The following is a 19,873-nucleotide window of genomic DNA, read 5'->3' on the forward strand; positions in this document are numbered from 1 at the left end:
TCCCAGGGAATGGCGCATCCTGGGATAGCCAGATGCCACACTCCAGAAGAAGTGGTAACCAGGTAGGGGTGAATCTGATAGCCCATTGGCTACCAACTATCCTGCCCTGAGGGCACTTTCTGAACATGAGGTGCACCCAGACATCGGATCTCAACCAGCTTGGAAGAAGGACCGAAAATGGACTGCCCTGCTGCACTGAGGGACTAAAAACAGCAGTTGCACCGTTAAAGACTGCACCTGGTGGATAACCAAGAGAAGGACTGTGCCTGCTGTGTCCTACTCAAGGAGAAGCTGCCTTCATAACCCATTCAAGCAAAGAAGACTCCAAGGGCCTGCCGACTGGCCTCCTTTTCGCAGCACAGGGGCACAATAGCTGAAGAAGCCTACTGGGGTAAATTGGTATTCCAGAGCAGCACCAAGAACCAAGACCTAATGTACAGGTTGCATCTAAGTTCACTGAGCCCGGGAGTGCTGCCCAAGAGGTGCTGGGACCCTCAAAAGGTGAGTTATTGACCAAGAAAACATTGGCCTGTGACTGCTACACCAGACAACAGGTATTCAAGTGGATACTGGACTTTGGCCAGACCTGGAAGGATCTTTGGGAATGTCGACCCTGCAGCCGGGACCCTCTCACATCTTGGTGGACCGAGGTATCCCTGCAGGAAGACCCCTGATGACCATGTTGCGTCCACAGCGTTTTTACAACATTTGCAACATCCTTCATCTCTTGTATCAGGATCACTCCAGAGGAATCCATCGCAACGTGGATAAAGTACCTGGAACATATGGAGGACTACTGCTTTTGTGAAAGTAACTGTTCTTTAGGACCATGCTGATCCCCCGTAACTAGATTTCTGCTGGAGTTGGTCGGGCCAAGTACTTCCATCTGACCACATTGACACCAAGTTTTGAAAATACTTCTAAGCGCCTGGTTTAGAACTTGGAGGAAAGGATACTCTCCCACAAATGTGACAGAAATCCTGTCTACCCTATTACGATTTCCATACAATATAGAGGGATTATAATTCGGCAGACGGGATATGCCTCAATTTTGTGAAAGAGTATCCCCCTCCGCCAAGTTCTAAATCTGGCCTGAGTGTCCAATATGGTGGCTTTGCAATAGCTTGTTTGCAGTTGAGTAAAATTGTTTTTGTTTTTTATTTCCTGTTAAATCCATATCTTCTGAACCCTCCAGGGAATCCTTTTTGTCCTAGTGTCTAAACTGTTATAAAAATATTGTCTATTTTTATAAATTGGTGTCTGATTTCTTTAGTGTCAATTTCTTCATCAATTGTTGTGGTGCTGTTTAAATGCTTTCTACTTGTTCCTCTGTGTAAACCTTGCTAACGCCCAGTGGACCCATTCATTGCAGCTTGCCTCTTTTCACTTATTGGACCAGGCCCTTTTTGTAGGGTTATCGACAACTGTTTTGCATTTTTTCCTCCTATTTTGCCTGACCTTTTTTTGTTGGGTTTAGGACTCTGGGCACTTTATCACTACTAACCACTGCCAAAGTGCATATGCTGGCTCTCTAAAATGTATTTGTGATTGGTTTCTCCAAGATTGGCATATTTGATTTACTAGTACGTTCCTTGTATAGTGCCCCAAGTGTGCCCAGGGCCTGTAAATCAGATACTACTAGTGGGCCTGCAGCTCTGATTGAGGACAAAATGAGTAGTCCTGCAAACATGTCTCAAATCTGCCACTGCACTGTCTGTGTGTGCAGTTGTAAGCTGCCATTTCGACTTGGCAAGTGCAACCACTTGCCAGGCCCAAACCTTCCTTTTGCTACATGTAAGTTACCCCCAGAGTAGGCCCAAGACAGACCTATGGACAGGGTGCAGTGTATTTTACTTGCCCTGATAGTGAAGTTGATTTTCGAATTGTGAGTTTGAAAAGGCCACTTTTAAAAAGTGGGCATTTTCTTACTTAGCCATTTTATGCCTCTGCCTGTCTGCTGAATATGTGTGTGGGACAGGATGAGAGTTTGGCTGTTTGTGTATTCACTCTAGAGATTAACACAAAGGAAGCTGAGGTGTGCCCTGTATATCCTGATGGCCCATCACCAGACTGATGAGTCTTCCTGCGCTTGAGTGGTGGGAGGCACTGACACATGCACCTGAATTGTGCTGTCTTTCTTCACACAAATCAGTCTTCAACCCTGTGAAGTGTGTCTGGAGCCAGGGTTGGGAAGGCAGGGTCTTGTGCACTGCAAAGACTACAAAGAAGTTTGCCTACCTCAAAGACAGAAATGGATATAAGTATTGGACCTCTGACACCACATAATTAGAACACTTTTGGACTGAGGACATTCTGCCAGGAAGAAGAGCTGGATGCTGTACTAGGGACTGCCACTCTACCTTTTGCTATGTTGTGCTATGTTTTGCCTGCTGCATTTGTCCTGGGAGTGAAAGGACTAGACTTGGCTTTAGACATCCTGCTTCCACAGGTTCTCCAAGGGCTTCGATTGAGCTTCCCTCCTGTTAAGAAGTCTGTGACATCAAAACTTCACCTGCCAGCACCTGCACTCTCTTGCTGAGAGTCTTGACTTACCAAGTGGTGCCAAATCCAGTCCCTGGACCCTTCGGGGTGAGTTCTGGTGCAACATGAAGAAACTAGTACATCGATTTCCAGGACGACTCCGGAGCCGGTGCCACTGCCTTGACTGGAGGTGTGGTCCCCGCTGAGTTTGATGACTGCGACCTACAACCCAGGCATGCCACCGCAGCGCCTCTGACGTCCCGCCACCGCATGAGTCCAGAGTGTCGTGTCACTGACGTCTGTGGCACCCAAATCTGACTCTGCCGCAGCACCTGTTTCCCTGTGGTTGTATCATGACACCGCAAAGTTGACGCCTCACGTCTGACCTGCTGGATTCATCAACCCCACCTTGTCATAAAGAACCAATGCCTTGCCACCAACGTCTCATCACCTTCCCTGCAACCGTAAGGAAGTAACGCCTCACCTCCATTGAGTAGCAGTAAGGAGCTGATGCCCCACCTCTCCAGTGGCAGTAAGTAACCAATACCTCATCAGTGACACCTCACTGACTCCGTGCAACATCTTTATTTCCTCATTGTTTTCCAAGGTACTGTAACTGGGGTATACATGACTCTGCAGCGGCCCGTGATCCCATGCGAGTGGCGCTGGACTGTTGGAAGAGACTCCATCAGGCCTTTATTATTGCCCACAGTTGGAGCTGTTGTGTTTCTAAGTGCAATACTACATTTAATCTTTGAAAATTGTGATATTTTTTTTGTGTGTGTGTGTGTGTGTGTAGATACTTTACACATTGCCTCTGAGATAAGCAAAACTACCAAGAGGGTGAGCAGGGGTTATCTTTGGGTGTGACTCCCTTATCCTGCCTAGAGTATGGGTCTCTACTTGGTCATGGTGAACACCACTGCCAACTAAAGACTCAATTTTTAACATCACTGTACTTGCATGAGCTCTATATAACAATGCATCTTTTTAAATATTATTTATTAATGTAACCACTCTTCTTTTGTCTGTTCTTCTACCTAATGCTTAGAAGCAAGTAAGCTTTCTAATGTGTGCAGCTTAAATAAAAGAAACATGATGTTCGATGGCATCTGTCGCTGTAGATACGCATGTTTTGCAATAGCTCGCCATCTGGTGTTGGGCCGGAGTGTTACAAGTTGTTTTTCTTCGAAGAAGTCTTTCGAGTCACGGGACCGAGTGACTCCTCCTTTTGTCTCCATTGCGCATGGGCGTCGACTCCATCTTCGATTGTTTTTTTTCCGCCATCGGGTTCGGAGTGTTCCTGTCGCTCCGAGTTTCGGAACGGAAAGTTAGCTAGTTTCGGAAGATTTTCGTCGGTATTGTTGCGTTCGGGATCGGCGTACTTAGATTCAACACCGCATCGAAGATCGAAGAGCTCCGGTGCCCTTCGGGGGTAGTTTTTCGATCCCCCGTCGGGGCCTGGTCGGCCCGACCGCGTGCTGAAGAACGCCGATGGAACGGACCCCGTTCCGTTTCTGCCCCAAATGCCACAATAAATACCCCTATACAGACCAACACTTGGTCTGTAACCTGTGCCTGTCACCTGAGCACAGTGAAGACACCTGCGAGGCCTGTCGTGCGTTCCGGTCCCGAAAGACACTCCGAGACCGTCGAGCCAGAAGACTTCAGATGGCGTCCGCGCCGACAGCCCACTGAGAGTTCGAGGAACAGGAAGAGGAAGGTACCTTCTCGATCCAAGAATCGGACTCCGAAGGATTCGACGATACACAAACCGTGAGTAAGACGTCGAAAACCACACAGAGGAAGATTTACAAGGCCCAGGGGACGCCACTGCCATCAGGCCATAGCTCCACCCATAAATTCGGTGACCGACCGTCAGCACCGAAAAAGGCCCAAACAGTGCCGAGATCGTCCGACTCCGGTCGAGACACCGGCACGCAGCCTTCTCGGGACCGAGAAAGTGCTGGAGACAAGCCTCGACACCGAGATGCCGGTGTGGACACGGCTCGACGCCGAGACAGCGGCACCGAAGAAGATCGACGCCGAGAGGTTTCGGCCCCGAAAAAGAAAAAAGTCACCTCGGAGCCGAAAAAACACGCAGACAGGGTTTCGGTGCCGAAACAAACTGCAAGCGACCCAGCTTCAGGCTCTTATACAGAAGAGCACTCGCTAACCTCACAAATGCAAAAGCATAGGTTTGAGGAAGAGCTACAATCAACTGATGTGGACCATACGCAAAAGCGTATTTTCATACAGCAGGGGACAGGAAAAATAAGCACCCTTCCCCCCATTAGAAGAAAGAGAAGGTTGGAGTTCCAAACTGAACAGACACCACAACCAAAAGTGGTGAAAAGAGTTACCCCACCACCCTCTCCTCCGCCCGTGATTAACGTCTCACCAGCACGAACTCCATCACACTCCCCAGCTCACACCACCATAAGCCAGGGTGACCAAGATCAAGACGCATGGGACCTATACGACAGTGTCAGATAACAGTCCGGAGGCATACCCTACGAAGCCATCTCCACCAGAGGACAGCACCGCGTATTCTCAAGTGGTGGCTAGAGCAGCACAATTTCACAACGTAAGCCTCCACTCAGAACAGGTCGAGGATGATTTTTTATTCAACACACTCTCCTCCACCCACAGCTCATACCAAAGCCTGCCTATGCTCCCTGGTATGCTCCGGCACGCAAAAGAAATCTTTAAGGAGCCGGTCAAAAGTAGGGCAATCACACCAAGGGTGGAAAAAAAGTATAAGGCGCCTCCTACAGACCCGGTTTTCATCACTACACAGCTGCCACCAGACTCTGTCATTGTAGGAGCAGCTAGGAAAAGGGCCAACTCTCACACATCTGGAGATGCACCACCCCCAGATAAAGAAAGCCGCAAGTTCGATGCAGCTGGTAAGAGAGTCGCAGCACAAGCTGCAAACCAGTGGCGCATCGCGAACTCCCAGGCACTACTTGCGCGCTATGACAGAGCCCACTGGGACGAGATGCAACATCTCATTGAACATCTGCCCAAGGACTTACAAAATAGGGCAAAACAAGTGGTTGAGGAGGGACAGACCATTTCCAACAACCAGATCCGCTCCTCCATGGACGCTGCAGATACAGCTGCACGGACAATTAATACATCTGTAACTATCAGAAGGCATGCATGGCTCCGAACGTCTGGATATAAACCAGAGATTCAACAAGCAGTTCTCAATATGCCTTTTAACGAAAAAGAACTGTTCGGTCCAGAAGTGGACACAGCGATTGAGAAACTCAAAAAAGATACGGACACTGCCAAAGCCATGGGCGCACTCTACTCCCCGCAGAGCAGAGGTAATTACAGCACATTCCGTAAAACACCCTTTCGAGGGGGGTTTCGGGGTCAGAGCACACAAGCCAGCACCTCACAAGCTACACCGTCCAGTTACCAGGGACAGTATAGAGGAGGTTTTCCGGGACAATATAGAGGAGGGCAATTCCCTAGAAATAGAGGAAGATTTCAGAGCCCCAAAACCCCTACTACTAAACAGTGACTCACATGTCACTCACCCCCTCCACACAACACCAGTGGGGGGAAGAATAAGTCATTATTACAAAGCATGGGAGGAAATCACTACAGACACTTGGGTTCTAGCAATTATCCAACATGGTTATTGCATAGAATTTCTACAATTCCCTCCAAACATACCAAAAGCACAAAATTTGACAACACACCATTCCAATCTCCTGGAGATAGAAGTGCAGGCACTATTGCAAAAGAATGCAATCGAATTAGTGCCAAACACACAAATAAACACAGGAGTTTACTCACTGTACTTTCTGATACCAAAGAAGGACAAAACGCTGAGACCAATCCTAGACCTCAGAGTAGTGAACACTTTCATCAAATCAGACCACTTTCACATGGTCACACTACAAGAAGTATTGCCATTGCTAAAACTACACGACTACATGGCAACTTTAGACCTCAAGGATGCTTATTTCCATATACCAATACACCCATCGCACAGGAAATACCTAAGGTTTGTATTCAAGGGAATACATTACCAATTCAAGGTACTGCCTTTCGGATTAACAACCGCACCAAGAGTCTTTACCAAATGTCTAGCGGTAGTCGCTGCACACATAAGAAGGCAGCAAATACATGTGTTCCCATATCTAGACGACTGGCTAATCAAGGCCCATTCGTTAATAGAGTGCTCAAATCACACAAATCATATCATACAAACCCTCTTCAAACTAGGGTTCACCGTCAATTTCACAAAATCCAAAATTCTGCCGCGCAAGGTACAACAATACCTGGGAGCCATAATAGACACATCAAAAGGAGTAGCCACTCCAAGTCCACAAAGAATTCGAAATTTCAACACCATCATACAACGCATGTATCCAACACAAAGGATACAAGCAAAGATGGTACTACAACTCCTAGGCATGATGTCTTTATGCATAGCCATTGTCCCAAACGCAAGACTGCACATGAGGCCCTTACAACAGTGCCTAGCATCACAATGGTCACAAGCACAGGGTCACCTTCTAGATCTGGTGTTAATAGACCGCCAAACTTACCTCTCGCTTCTGTGGTGGAACAACATAAATTTAAACAAAGGGCGGCCTTTCCAAGACCCAGTGCCACAATACATAATAACAACAGATGCTTCCATGACAGGGTGGGGAGCACACCTCGATCAACACAGCATACAAGGACAATGGAACGTACATCAAACAAAACTGCATATAAATCACCTAGAACTTCTAGCAGTTTTTCAAGCACTAAAAGCTTTCCAACCAATAATAGTTCACAAATACATTCTCGTCAAAACAGACAACATGACAACAATGTATTATCTAAACAAGCAAGGGGGGACGCACTCCACGCAGTTAAGCCTGCTAGCACAAAAGATTTGGCGTTGGGCAATTCACAACCAAATTTGCCTAATAGCACAATTTATAACAGGGATCCAAAATCAACTCGCAGACAATCTCTCTCGAGATCACCAACAGGTCCACGAATGGGAAATTCACCCCCAAATTCTGAACACTTATTTCAAACTCTGGGGAACACCTCAGATAGACTTGTTTGCGACAAAGGAGAACGCAAAATGCCAAAACTTCGCATCCAGATACCCACACAAACAGTCCCAAGGCAATGCCCTATGGATGAACTGGTCAGGGATATTTGCTTACGCTTTTCCTCCTCTCCCTCTCCTTCCTTACCTGGTAAACAAACTCAGTCAAAACAAACTCAAACTCATATTAATAGCACCAACTTGGGCAAGGCAACCCTGGTACACAACGCTGCTAGACCTATCAGTAGTACCCTGCATCAAATTGCCCAACAGGCCAGATCTGTTGACACAGCACAACCAAAAGATCAGACACCCAGATCCAGCATCGCTGAATCTAGCAATCTGGCTCCTGAAATCCTAGAATTCGGGCACTTACAACTTACCCAAGAATGTATGGAAGTCATAAAACAAGCCAGAAGGCCATCCACCAGGCACTGCTATGCAAGTAAATGGAAGAGGTTTGTTTGCTACTGCCATATTAATCAAATACAACCATTACACACAACTCCAGAACATGTAGTGGGTTACTTGCTTCACTTACAAAAATCTAACCTGGCTTTCTCTTCCATTAAAATACACCTTGCAGCAATATCTGCATACCTGCAGACTACCTATTCAACTTCCCTATATAAGATACCAGTCATTAAAGCATTCATGGAGGGCCTTAGGAGAATTATACCACCAAGAACACCACCTGTTCCTTCATGGAACCTAAATGTTGTCCTAACTAGACTTATGGGTCCACCTTTTGAACCCATGCACTCCTGCGAAATACAGTTCCTAACCTGGAAGGTGGCATTTCTCATCGCCATTACTTCCCTAAGAAGAGTAAGCGAGATTCAGGCGTTTACAATACAGGAACCTTTTATACAACTACACAAGAATAAGGTCGTCCTAAGGACCAATCCTAAATTTTTGCCAAAGGTTATTTCACCGTTCCATCTAAATCAAACAGTGGAACTTCCAGTGTTCTTTCCACAGCCAGATACCGTAGCTGAAAGGGCACTACATACATTAGATGTCAAAAGAGCATTGATGTATTACATTGACAGAACAAAAAACATCAGAAAGACTAAACAACTATTTATTGCATTTCAAAAACCTCATGCAGGAAACCCAATATCAAAACAAGGTATAGCCAGATGGATAGTTAAATGCATCCAAATCTGCTACCTTAAAGCTAAACGACAGCTGCCCATTACACCAAGGGCACACTCAACCAGAAAGAAAGGTGCTACCATGGCCTTTCTAGGAAACATCCCAATGCAAGAAATATGTAAGGCAGCCACATGGTCTACGCCTCACACATTCACCAAGCACTACTGTGTAGACGTGTTATCCGCACAACAAGCCACAGTAGGTCAAGCCGTATTAAGAACATTATTTCAGACTACTTCCACTCCTACAGGCTGATCCACCGCTTTTGGGGAGATAACTGCTTACTAGTCTATGCAAAACATGCGTATCTACAGCGACAGATGCCATCGAACTGAAAATGTCACTTACCCAGTGTACATCTGTTCGTGGCATCAGTCGCAGTAGATTCGCATGTGCCCACCCGCCTCCCCAGGAGCCTGTAGCAGTTTGGAAGTTACCTTCAACTATTTATATATGTATCATGTCAACCTTAAATAGGTGCATACTTAGTCACTCCATTGCACGGGCACTATTACTACAATTCAACTCCTATCTCACCCTCTGCGGGGAAAAACAATCGAAGATGGAGTCGACGCCCATGCGCAATGGAGACAAAAGGAGGAGTCACTCGGTCCCGTGACTCGAAAGACTTCTTCGAAGAAAAACAACTTGTAACACTCCGGCCCAACACCAGATGGCGAGCTATTGCAAAACATGCGAATCTACTGCGACTGATGCCACGAACAGATGTACACTGGGTAAGTGACATTTTCATTTGTGGTCAAGGCCTTAGAATGCTGTTAACAAATAGTACCCTACAATACTGATTTTCCATTCGTTAATTTATAAATCAAACTATGCTTATTCTATGGCTCACTTATAGTCATTTGTATATACTTCTAAACCTCATTTCAGTTGCAAATGTGTACTTTGTACAGCTTTTCCGCGCATTTGGCTCAATATAGTGTTGTGTACAAAATATCCTCAAAAGTACCAGTTTTCACATGGAATGTTACTCATGTAGAACACCGTAACCTTTGGATATTTTTGTGTATTTTGTAGGATATAAAGTAAATTTGCAAGATAAAAATGTGCACGCCTCGAGTGAAAATTCATGGTGCAAAATGCGAAATTGCAAAGTGTCTACAAGCACACACCATTGTGCATAGAAAAACTCTACTAAATTATAAATGAATAGGAAAAATCTATGTATATTTTCTGTTTTCTCTGGGGTTGGATAGAGTAAAAATTATTTTGCAGTGAAAATTATCTCATAATACACCCCAAAACTTTGCATGGGTCGAATTGAGCTTAAAGTATGAATTTTGCAAAACTTTACCAAGAGCATAAATTAGTAACTTAGCAAAAATATTTATCCACTTAAATTCTGTAGGAGTGGCACAATGCATTATAATAAGTCACTACGTTCATCACAAAACCTTACTCTGGTGATAAGAATTGCGAGAGGCGTGTTACATAGCTATCCCGTAAATACTCATTGGTGTAGCAGAAAGCATTTACCTTGAGTCTGTGTGACACTATATTTGATCAGCTCCAGATAGTAGTAGCAGTTAAGATGCACTCTTTTTCAGTGTTTCATTAATGCTATTTTTAAATACTAAACTACTATAATGGTTCTGTCAATAAAATCGTTGAATAAGCAGGTGTGGGTGTAAATATACATGGTCTGTATACTCCTGGCGTCTAGTATTGGACTCATACATGTGTAGCTTGTTTTTCTTCGAAGAGGTCTTTTGAGTCACAAGATTAGTGTGATTCCATGGGCCCGATTGATTTTCTCTGCCATGGGGTTCAAACATGTATTATCGTTGTTACTGGGCTCAATGCACTCGACTTTGAACATAGTTGCTGTGGCACCTATTCCCATCACTGAGAAGATTTCTTCATCAACAGTAGTTTTTTTTACTCTTCTCTCTTCACCGAAGACCGTTACTGTGTCTTTTGGGGGCCCCCCAGCCCTGTCACCTTCCGTGCTGACTCTAGAGAATGAAGAGGGTGATGGAACGGACACCTTTCAGGAAAATACCCTCAGTGCCACACAAAATACTCCTGGTCCAACATCTTCAGTGTTTGTATCCTCAGCCTCTCCTGCCAATTGTGGCTGCAAGAAGACCCTTAGCCAATGGGAAGGAAGATAGTGGGCTCACACCAAGATGAACCAATCGACTGAGGAGACGCCGACATCTTTGGCAAAGAGGACCTGGTCGGTGCTGAGGTCAGCCTTCAGGTCTTCCAGCCCAGAGGTCATTGTGTCTGGCTCTTCTGAGCTGTAGAAAGAAGAGGCAGGCGAATGTGCTCTGTCTAAAATACATGCGGAGTCATAAGTGCAGTGAAAATCCAAGCTCACAAAATATACAGAAGGCTTCACAGTGAGGGCTAGCAACGCCCCCTTAACCCGAGTGGTGTTGAGCTTCAAGCCCTGTGTGTAAACCAGTGCCCCTACAGTTCTCCTGTTGCCGTTGGACTCCGGTTGGCTTGAGGTCAGGCATTGGAGCAGAGGCAGGATCCAGCAGAGAGCCTCGACCCCCTTCATTCTTAGAGTCCAAAGAATCCTTTTGGCACCAAAATGCCCAAGCTTGTATTGTCCACTGTCAGCTCTGAACACTCTGAACTGCTATCCTCAAGAAGCGTCAGCAAGAGCTTGATAACAATCAAAGGCATATCATTAGCCACCCGCACACTGGAAGGTTTCTGCTATTCCCAGAGAGACTTTGCCCAAGAAGAGAAGGCTCGTCTTCAAAGACACTTAACAACCGGAGAGCCTTTGCATCCTCCGTCCCATAAAATGCTCAAGGACAAGGCTACCAGCCCTCAACCTCCGCCTGCGCCCACTCTACCATCTTCTACACCCACTTTACCTTCTCCTATACCCACTCTACCTTCTCCTTCACTCCTTCCACCTGCAATCCCTACCCCACCTCTACCAGGTTCCCCTTCGAGGTCACCACAGTCTTTTTCAGACACAGGCATCCCTAGCGTCTATTCCCCAGTAGAGCCTACAGATGACCCGTTGGAGGACTATGTCATAGAAACTCCCTAGGACCAACCCCTTGAACATGTCCTCATTAAGGCTTCCCCTCCAGACAACACCTCTACATACTATAGGGTTATTCAGCATGCAGCAGCCTACCGTAAGGCAGAAATGCACTACATGTTACTCCAGAAGACAACTATCAAGATAGCCCCAAACACCATTAAGGATCCGGTAAGATCCTGGGTGGTAACACCCAGAAAAGAGAAAATAATTTGAACTTTCACCCTCATCAGGGTCGCATCCCCTCAGACTCTTTGGTGCTTTCAACTGCCGGTAAGTGAGCTAGCACCCAATCTATAGGTGACTCTCACCCTCCTGATGATTAAAGCATGCATGTTGACACAGCTGGCAAAAGAATGGCAGTTAGTGCCACTATCCACTGGCTCATCACCAGTTCTTTGGGCTTTCTATCACGTTATTACAGGACCCAGTGGGAGGAGACAGAAGTCCTAATGCAGCATCTCCAAGACCAGCACAGGAAAACGGAGGGAAATTTGTAGAAGATAGAAAAATTATGTTCAATGGCATGTGTGTCTCTATGCCACCATAGTGTGCACTTTAAACACAGCTGCTAGAGAGCTAAAAACATTGATTATCCTATGCTGCACTCCTGGCTGCATATTTCCAGCTTCAAGATGGAAGTCCAACACCACCTCACCCACTAGCCGTTTGATGGAGGACACCACATTAGTCCACAGGTTGTGAGATGTTGGTAAAGGAGGAAACAGGTGCTGCTGAGGCCATGGGTGCCCTTCATCACTCAACTTTCCTTTTGGAGGCAGCAAGACCGAGATGGTACAAAACCACTTCCCTCTGACCAAAGTAGTCATACCAACGACAGAAACAGGCTTACCACTATCAAGAAGGTTGAGGGTTCACACAAGGTACCTTCTGAGGCAACAACTCCAAAGGGCAAGGTAGAGGAACTCTCACAGCAAGGCTGCCTCTACCGCCAAACATGGACTTAATCCCATATCCCCCTGATCACAGAGCACCTTTCAGGGAGAAGCTTCAAGGGCTTCTTCACTGCTGGGAGGAAATCACTTTAGATCGGTGGGTCTGGTCATTGAGCCTGGCTACTGCCTTAAGCTCACCTCACTTCCATCAAATATCTCACCTTGTGCACACACCCTAAAGCCCCGAACACCTGCTTCTACTGCACAAAAAGGTCCAGACGGTCATCCACAAAGCGGCCATAGAACCAGAACCGATCAGCACCAAGTCTAAGGAGTCTACTCTTGATGCATTCTTATCCCCAAGAAAATCAGCTCTCTAAGGCCAATTCTATACCACAGGCTCCTCAATTAATACGTCCACTCTGAACACTTCCTCATGACCGCCCTGCAGGGTGTCTTCCCCCTGGTGCAGAAAGGCCACCTCATGACAGCACCCTATCTGAAGGACGCTTACTTCTTCATACCGGTCCATCCAGCTTATCGCCGCTGGATAAGTGGCCAGCATTACTAATTCAGTGACTTGCCATTCGGAGTCACCACAACTCCCAGGGTGCTCACTAAATGCTTAGCCGTGGTAGCCTCAGAAGAGGGTCACACTTGTGTGTCGCCAGTCGAAACAATTGGCTGATCAATAGTTCAGGCAACCAGCAATGCCTAGACCACTCTCAAGCCACAACTTGGGTCTCAGCATAAATATCCCAAATCTCATCTACAGCCGCTTCAGCCTTACTAGGGCCCATCCTGAATGCAGTCACTACAGAAGCCTATTCCAGTCAGAAATGGGTACAGTCATTCCAGCAGCTACTGGCTCTTTTCCAGGCACATTGTCCACTCAGTCAGAACAGTGATTGGCCTACAGGGGATAATTGCCTCTTGTATAGCCATAGTCCTGCTTGCCAGGCTACTCATTTATTTACTGCATAAGTGCCTTTCAGGACAGTAGTCACAGGTAGAGGGTCACTGGTAAGATCTAGTGGTCAGGTCAGTTCCCATTGCTCTCTTCAATGGTTTAACAGCAACAATCTGTTGCAGGGCAGGCCCTTTTAGATCTCATTCTACAAGTCCCCAAAACCACAGATTCCTCACATACTGGGTGGGGGTTCATCTCCAAGACATCAGTCCAAGGCATGTGGTCACCTCACCAACGGAGTCTCTACATCAGTCACCTAGAACTTCTAGCCTTCTAGCTAGCCTTCAGAAAGTTTTTCGAGGACATTCAAGGCAAAATAGTCCTGAGAAGAACTGACTATCTGCACAAGATGAGTGGCACGCACTCCCTGCAGCTCTCAATACCAGTGTTGCACATTTGGCATTGTTCATTTCAACATGGATACACTTCACATTGGAGTCCCTGGAGTGGACAACAACTTTATAGACCTGTTCACCAGGAAATCATAAACTCTGCTCTGCATACTTCTCCATTGGAGGGTCCCTGATGTAGACCTCTCAGCCACTCTAGAAAACACAAAATGCAAATACCTTGCCTCTGGGCTTCCACTCCTTCAACCCATGGGCAATGTTCTATGAATGAATGGGTCAGGGATCTTTGCCTATGTTTTTCCTCCTTTTCCACTTCTCTCGTACATGGTGCGGAAACTTTGACAAACATCCCTCACTCACATCCTGGTGGAACCCACCTGGGCCAGACAGCCCTGGTTCTCAACACTCCTTGATGTCCGTTGTCCCCCACTAGAATCTCTCCATCAGATCAGACGTTGCCATACAGAACCAAGGCAGACTTAGGCACCCTGAACCCAGACAGTTCAGCCTAGCATTGTGGCTCCCGAAGTCCTTGCGTACCTTCACTTGACTAGTATTGTGGCATGCATACAGAATAAAACACGCTATTCAGAACTTATTGCCTCCAAGGCTTTTATAGAAAGATTAGAAGAGTCCAACAAAGAGATCCACCTTCCCAGGTTAGGAACTGTAATGTGATCATCACCAGACTTTTGGGTCCTCATTTCTAACCACTGCACTTGTGCCCCCTACAATTCCTTTTCTAGAAGGTCGCCTTCTTGGGTGCTATTACTTCCTTAAGACACACTAGTGAGCTACTGTCCTTCACACTAGAAGAGACTTTCTTCCAAGTCCATAATGAACATGCCATTACTAGGACTAATTCCAAGTTGTTGCCCAAAGTGATACCTCTTTTTAATCTTAACCAGACTATAGAGCTCCCCATGGTATTCCCCCAAACAAACTCAGCAGCTGTAAGGACTTTGTACACACTTGATGTTGAATGTGTCATTGTGTACTACAATTATAGAACTACGTCTTGTTGTATCACTTAGAAACTCCTTGTTACAGGAGATGTCTTATATCAAAAGCAGGTATTGCAAGGTGGATTGTCAAGTGCATCCCTACCTGATACCGTAAACCTAAGAACTTTGAGTGCCGTGCAGAGACCACATTCACTCTAAAAAGTGAGCCACCATGGCTTTTTCATGGGGACATGGCTACAGCTGACATTTGTAAGGCAGGTACTTGGTCTGCTCCACACACATATACCAAACACTGTTGTAGCATGCCAACATCCTAGGGTTGGCCAAAAAGTCTTAAGGACTTTGTTTAAAAAAATCTGCACCATCCAAAGCCTGACGTCTGCTTTTGAGAGTACTGCTTTACAGTTTGTGCAGAGTATGTGCCTCATATGTTATGAACCTAATATTGTATTTAGCATGTAAACATATGTTCATTTCTTGGCATGCTGTAGATTCACATGCACCCACCCGCCTCACCGGGAGCTAGTGTTATATATATGAAACTATTCTCACATTTAACTTGTAATTCCTTGTAAACAAGATAATGCATGGTCACCATATTGTTTCTAATTCGTGCTCCATCTGTACTCTCACCCACTGTACAAAAACAATAGTAATGGAGGCAGTGCCCAGGCACATTACTAGCTAAGGAAGGAGTCTCACAATGCCTCATGACTTAAAGGACTTTTTAAAAGAAAAACAGGTTACAAACGTCCAAGCCCAGTACTAGATGGCAGAAGTATGAAGTGTATGTGGATCTACACGCTACATGCTACAATCAAATGCTTACAGTTGTAAGTAACATTCTTTATAATTAAACATTTCCTGAAACCATAAATTAAGAGAAACTACACTTATTATATTGTTACAAGCTTCACTTTACAAGGTAAAATTATTCCACCTTGAAGTGCATTGAAATTTGAAGATTGGTCCATATAAGTTGTGAAATGTGGAAACTATGGGTACAACACAACCATAACCTCTCCCACAATGTTTTGCAATAATTATCAAATGTCTATTCTTTACAGATCAATGGTCAGTGCAGCTGTTTCCAGAACATGGATTTGTTGAAGGCCCGGCCTGCTCACTTGGCTGTGTTTGTGCATCACGTGGTATCACTATTTGATCCGGCAGCATTGGTAAATCTGTGCTTGATTCTGATGTGTCTGGATCACCTGTGATTCTTCAAAAATCTAGAGCAATATTTAGGATGCAAGAGATGATTGATATGTAAACAGCTTCTGCACACATCCGCTCCCCAACAGTGAAACCCTGTGCCTGTAAAGAGCATGCTCTATCTTCACAACCTTCTTTGTACCTGCTTTGAACATGCATCTTTCCTATGTATTTTTAAAGGGCGGACTCCCTAGGTAAATCCACCTTTGTCGGTTTAAAGCAATTTTACTCTCCTCAGGGCCCACTGTACCTGTGTGGAACTCTATGGCCTTGTTAAGCCTCCTGTACCTGTAACGTACATGCTCTGCAACCTTCAATGTGCCTGTATTGAAGAGACTTATACCGCTGCAGCCTCCCCCTATATAGTTGCTTAGAGCAGGCTTCCTCTATGAATCTTTCTGTGCTACATGTATATAACAGACTTATCCCACTTTCGCCTCACTTTTAAAGAGCTACCTTCCACTTTACACCTTCATGTATACCTATGTGGAAGAGATTTATCCTTGTCCATCCTCTTGTCTGCATATACATATCGTGCTGCTTTTGTACAATCACACATGTGTATATATATATTAGACAGCTCTTCACAGCTTCCTTTGTGCCTGTAAATAACTTCCCCATGTATAATCTCCCATGTACATTTTAAAAGGATAATCTCCATCATTGTACATCTGTAGAGTCCCTGTACTGCCTCACCTACATGTATAGGACAGATATCTTGCTACAGCCTCTTCTGTGCATGTAAAGTACAACCCTCTTCATTACGGCATTCATTGTGTGTACCTGAATAGAGCATGCTTTCTGCATGCAGCCTCCTTCGTACCTCTAAAGAGGAAGCTTCCTCTGAACAACCTCTTGTGCACTTCTGTCAGTTTCATTTTTGTATTGTCCATGATCCAGATAGATAAGCTGTGCATACACTGATCTAATGTAGGAGGTAGACTACACCGTTAGACCTGTAAAGAAAAAAACAATTTCCAGTCTCCTCCTGTATAACAAGCTTAGCTGTGTTCACAAAGACAGATTTTCTCTCCCCCCACACACATCCCCATAAGATGTAGTTCAAGATAATTCTTTATCATCTCCTGTTTGCGTTTAGAGAACAGGCCTCTGTTATGCAAGTTAGAAACTCTGCTGGCAAAGACCATTCTGCTTTTTATCTAATACTAATCATTTTCATAGATTAGAGACTAGACTCTTCTATATGCTCCCAAATATGCACTTAAAAATGCTTCACTGTATGGTCGTCTTTGTACCAGTATAGGCTAGGCTTCAATGCCCAACCACCTTCACCACCCCTATAGTAGGAAAACCATAAGGAGAACTTCCTGCTTCCCTGTTGAGCACAGGCTCTCCCTGCAACTCTTTGAGGAGACTTCAACTATGCAATCTAGGGAGCTGGCTCTTTATATGGTATACCTAAATGAGGACCGTGCAAAGAGTCCCTTATAAGTGGACAGGGGCTTGCTCTAGTAATCCCAAGGTGCTCTCTTAGGGGGTAGTGTGGTCGAGCAGCCTTAGGCTTATCAGAGAGGAGTGTTAGACATTTGCTGCATGCACAAAGTCAATAAATGATACACAAGACTTAATAAAGAGATCCTCGCCAATTTATAAAACACTTCTCTTTATATAATTTTAGGCACCAAGATCATCATAATCAGGTAAGTACGTTTCGAGCTATGAATTTATGCAGGTTTGAAAAATCAACACTCAGTGCACTTTCTGAAGCCGTAATGTTATCCTACAGCAACTTACAGGACCAATATTCTGGGCTTAAGGTGAGTATAGGGCAGGGACCAAGGCAGCACCAACAGGTCACTTTGAGAGGCACTGGGGCGTCCGGGTGAAGAACTGCTTTTCAGCGTAGGGTGCCCCAATGTTATCCTTTGGGAAAAGGAACATATACTGCATTTGCACAGTCAGCATTGACTTACAGGACTGTTCTTCTGGAGTTAAGGTAAGTATAGGGCAAGGTCCACAGCAGCACCAACAGGTCATTTTGGGAGGCACTGTGGCATCCGGGTGCAGAGGTGCTTTTCAGCTTTGGGTGCCCTAATGTTATCCTATGGGGAACGTTCCGGTTAGAAAGATGCTGGGACTGGGGGAGCAGTCCGGCTGAACTAACAAGGGGGCTTAGGTCTTACGATGCTCTGGGATGTTGGGACACCTTTGGTACTCTTCTCCTCGGACAGGGCCCGCTGAGTGCAGAGGTGTACTGAGATGCATCTGGTGTTTGTCACCAGGTCACTCGCGGTAGAATGTGGCCTGCACAGAGAGGCTTCAGACAGCGCCGGGAAGTCCACAGTTGGCAAACCCACGGTAGGCTTTGTTTCTGGAGGGTCGGGAGACCACTCTGGCACCATTGGTCCACTTCAACTTGGGCTACAGGCACGGGTGCAGTGGTGCTTTCTGATGTTGGGTTTTGGATGTCCGGAGTTCTCACAGTTCTTCTGGGGTGCCTGCTGGATGCAGGGGAGCACCTCTGCTCCTACACGGAAGTTCCTGGTTCTAGTTTGAAGGCTGTCAGTCACCCAGGCTTTTGGAGGTACAAGCAGTTGCAGGACAAGTATCTGGCTCAATTGTTGAGGACAGCAGGCAGGCCAGGGAAGGGGCTCCCCTGAATGCTGAATTTAGGGGCATTAGGAGAGTGTAGGGTAGTAGCCAATGGGCGACTTACCCATGGGGTCACTATGCCCCCTATATGACCACTTCCTGTGGGAAGTGGGCATATCCATGTCCCAGAGTTGCTAATTCTGCCATCACCAAGATGGCAGACTTTCAGGTAGCCCTTCTTAGGGTTGGAACTGGCCTGAAGGTGGACACACCTCACTCACTACTAATTTTCACGCCTTTCTAGGCGCCCAGTGGACACTGGGTCAGTGGCGTCTGCATCGCCTCACTTCTGAGGGAAGCAAGATTTGCATACCAAAGGCCGTGGGCTCTCTGAAGCCCCATGCCTTGGAATGCTAATTTGCAGGTCATCCTGTTAGAAGGTGTGTAACACCCCTGCGAGAGCAGGCTTTGTTCCTGACTGCCTGGGAGCAGAGACTCTCACCCCTGGGGATCAGAAACTTGGCTGTACATACCAGTTAGCCAGCACACTAGTAGTTGGTTGGTTTTTCAGGGGGCATCTCTAAGGTGCCCTCTGGTTACATGTATTAATAAATTAATCACTGAAATCAGTGAGGGTTTATTAAAATGAGATGTTTGATACCAAATATCCCTATTTTCAGTGAAGTCATCATGTAGCTGGGCAACTTGTATTCACCAGTGTCTAGCACATATACTAAAAGTGTCTTTCTTGATCACTTACTATGTCTAAAAGTCGACAGACATTGCAGGGGCATATCTGCTCTTGCAGATATGTCCTCACATGTAATATACATGTAATATAATGCACCCTGCCATAGGGCTGAAAGACCTACTGTAGGGTGACTTACATATTTTGCAGTGTTAGTGGGCAGTGCAGGTAGGCTGTGTGCCATGTTGTGTTTTCACTTTGAGCTGCACCAAGGGGAAGTCTGCATGAGCTAGGTAAGGGGTCACTGAGGGTGAAACAATACATGCTGCAGTCCTTGGAGACCCTCTTCTGTATCCATGCCCTTGGTGCCTTGGGTACCATTGAATTGGGACGTACAGGAGTGCCAAAGGTGTTGCCAATTGGGGGGTGCAATTGTGCATTTTTGGGAAAAGAACACTGGCAATCTGGTCATCAGGATCCAAGTGCACTTCA

The 19,873-nt window shown here is 45.9% G+C and overlaps 1 protein-coding gene across 4 annotated transcripts in view; it reads left to right on the forward strand.

Annotated features, from left to right (window-relative positions):
* Positions 1-19,873, forward strand: part of ARHGEF12 (Rho guanine nucleotide exchange factor 12) — a 794,162-nt gene that overhangs the window by 203,834 nt on the left and 570,455 nt on the right. For all 4 annotated transcript variants that reach the window (XM_069224871.1, XM_069224872.1, XM_069224873.1 and 1 more), the window contains one exon: positions 15,993-16,103. In XM_069224871.1, the coding sequence (XP_069080972.1) occupies positions 15,993-16,103 (111 nt within the window). The remainder of the gene's footprint in view (positions 1-15,992; positions 16,104-19,873) is intronic.

Source organism: Pleurodeles waltl, chromosome 3_1 (genome assembly GCF_031143425.1).
Source record: "Pleurodeles waltl isolate 20211129_DDA chromosome 3_1, aPleWal1.hap1.20221129, whole genome shotgun sequence".
NCBI classification, from domain to species: domain Eukaryota; kingdom Metazoa; phylum Chordata; class Amphibia; order Caudata; family Salamandridae; genus Pleurodeles; species Pleurodeles waltl.